Below are 2,500 nucleotides of genomic sequence, written 5' to 3'. Positions count from 1 at the left end.
AATCACGTGGAAGAATGTAGACCACGTGACTTTAAGGTCCAGCGGCTGCTAATATTGTTTTTGCCATTAACCTGGGAGGTTAGGTCATGTTGCGGTGTTTATTATTCACAGTTGATCTTGTGCTTTTCAATCAAAACAGTGATTAATCTGATCAAAGTGTTTGTTGTACTATTTTAGAGAGGCCTCGAAAGAACCACACGTTTGGTCAGAAAGGTATGGTGTTGCGATCTTTGTCAATTTTAGCTTCCTCTTTTTTACCGCAAAACAAAATAAGTGCTCAATTGAATTAATTCTGCTCGCTCAATTATTGATCGCTTGTAGATGGCATATGCGTTAAAAGCACAGTTTCTGGATTATTCAGAGTAATTTTCTCGTTTCTCCCTAAACTAATTCAATGTTTTATTACCCTCCTCAGCGTGAAACCGCGATCGTCATGGATTTTGACCGGGTTTCGTCCCAAGACGCATCCTCGCCTCAACTCGACGAAGAATCGTTTAAATTTGAAGCGGGGAGCAAACACGGTATCAAAGCGTTGATGGTGATGGATGACTTAAGAAAACGCCATCAGCTTTGCGATGTAACTATCTGTGTTGGCAATAACAAAATACACGCACATCGCTTGGTCTTGGCGTCCTTTAGCTCTTATTTTCTCGCCATGTTTACAAATGGTATGATGGAAAGTCTTGAAGATACAATAACTTTGAAAGATCTTGACGGCAATATAGTGGGGTTGTTGATTGATTTTGCATATACTGGAAAACTCGATATCACAACCGATACAGTTCAGTCATTGCTTTATACCTCGTCGTTATTTCAACTAACTGCTATTCAGAAAGCTTGTTCTGATTTTTTAGAGCGACAGCTTCATCCCTCTAACTGCCTGGGAATTCGTTCTTTTGCGGGCACCCATTCTTGCACCGGTTTGCTCAAAGCCTCTGAAAAATACATTAACGAACACTTCAACGATGTTGTCCAGAATGAAGAATTCTTGCTTCTTCCTCGGGAAGAGCTCACTAAGCTTCTGTCTTGTGAAGAACTTAATGTCGATTCAGAAGAAGACGTTTACAATGCCCTCATTGCGTGGGCCAGACAGGATGTACAAGAAAGGCAGTCCTTCTTGGCTGAGCTACTTGAGCAAATTCGGCTGCCGACGTTATCCCCCCATTTTCTTGTCGATCAAGTTGAAAAGGAAGAACTTATTCGTCAGGACATTGCATGTAGAAATCTCCTTGATGAGGCAAAAAATTTCCATATGCTCCCAGACAGACGGAGTAAATTTGGAAGACAGAAATCTCTACCTAGAAAATCTACGTTTGGTAAACTATTTAGTGTGTGTGGAATGGACTCAACGGGTCATCCACTTAGAACTATTGAGCAGTATGACTTTCACAGTGGAAAAGTAAGGCATATTTCCCCCATAAATACTCCGCGCAGTGGGGTGGGCGTGGCTGTGCTGGATGGCAGGTTATATGCTGTTGGAGGACATGATGGGACAACTTACCTCAACAGGTTAGGAAAGATATTGTGAACGATGCTCTGTAGTTTTGTGTTATGGCTTTAGGTGTTGAAAACTTTTTTTGGTGAAGGAAGGAAGAGGTAACACAAGAGTCTAGAGGAAAGAGAAAGAGGTTGGGTATACAGTTCATGTTAGGAAGACATAAGCCTGATAAGGTAGCTAATTTTTTTTTGAGGGGGGGGGGGGGGAGTTTACACCAGGAAGCCAGGGAGCAGAGCCATAGGAGTATTCACGATTTGAGTGGTAGTGAAGTTGTAAAATCAACAAAACTGTAATAGTAAGAGCAGTCTTCTCCCCAGAATTTCAGGAAGGCACAGGGTATTGATTTTTCCGTTGTGAGGGTGATTTCCAACTATGATATTGTCAGTGATCTCATATTCAGCACGACAGTTCATTTGAGTACTTCACAGAAAAGATCTATAAAAGAGGGAAAGGGTGTCATCTACTGGTGGTGCCTTTCAAGTAACTGTTTAGTACAGGAACTTTTTCATTCAGACTGCTGACACTCCTACTTTCCTTTTCCATAGCAAAGAAAAAGTTAACTCAAGAAACTGTTCATTTCATTTCAAAGCATCCTGAATTCCGGATCATTAAATCCATCAATTTGACTCAACAACCTTTTACACATGTGGAATAACATGTAGTTTAGCATGCCATGTGATCTCTTTAGAGTCTCGTCAGGCAGACAACCCTAAGGATGCGAGAGCGTGTGACGTCATGCCATTATGAGACGGTTGTAACAGCCGATTCAACTGATTGAGGAAAATGTTCCATAAGAACTTCAAATTGCGTCGTTTCTTGTCGAAAATTCATTTTATGGACAACCAGATAAATAAAGTTCACGCACCCACTATTTTCTGCATTCCTGAGTGATTTGATGGGTTTTTGGGACGCGTTGATTTCCCCTTCAGTTCTGGCGTATTATCACATACAGCGTGCAGCCTGCAAGACCGCTCACGTCCGAGTGCCTCCAGAATTTTGCCG

General features: G+C 41.7%; 1 protein-coding gene across 1 annotated transcript in view; it reads left to right on the top strand.

Moving 5' to 3' along the window:
• Positions 1–62: 62 nt before the first annotated feature.
• The window catches only part of LOC138000536 (kelch-like protein 20), an 11,123-nt gene continuing 8,685 nt past the window's right edge, over positions 63–2,500 (top strand). Inside the window, exons 1-2 of the mRNA XM_068847019.1 lie at positions 63–213; positions 416–1,509. Of these exons, the coding sequence (XP_068703120.1) occupies positions 434–1,509 (1,076 nt within the window). The 5' untranslated portion in view covers positions 63–213; positions 416–433. The remainder of the gene's footprint in view (positions 214–415; positions 1,510–2,500) is intronic.

The sequence above is a fragment of the Montipora foliosa genome, chromosome 4 (genome assembly GCF_036669935.1).
Source record: "Montipora foliosa isolate CH-2021 chromosome 4, ASM3666993v2, whole genome shotgun sequence".
Classification (NCBI taxonomy): domain Eukaryota; kingdom Metazoa; phylum Cnidaria; class Anthozoa; order Scleractinia; family Acroporidae; genus Montipora; species Montipora foliosa.
The sequence above is the reverse complement of the archived record's forward strand: the minus strand, read 5'-3'. Positions and strand labels throughout refer to the sequence as shown.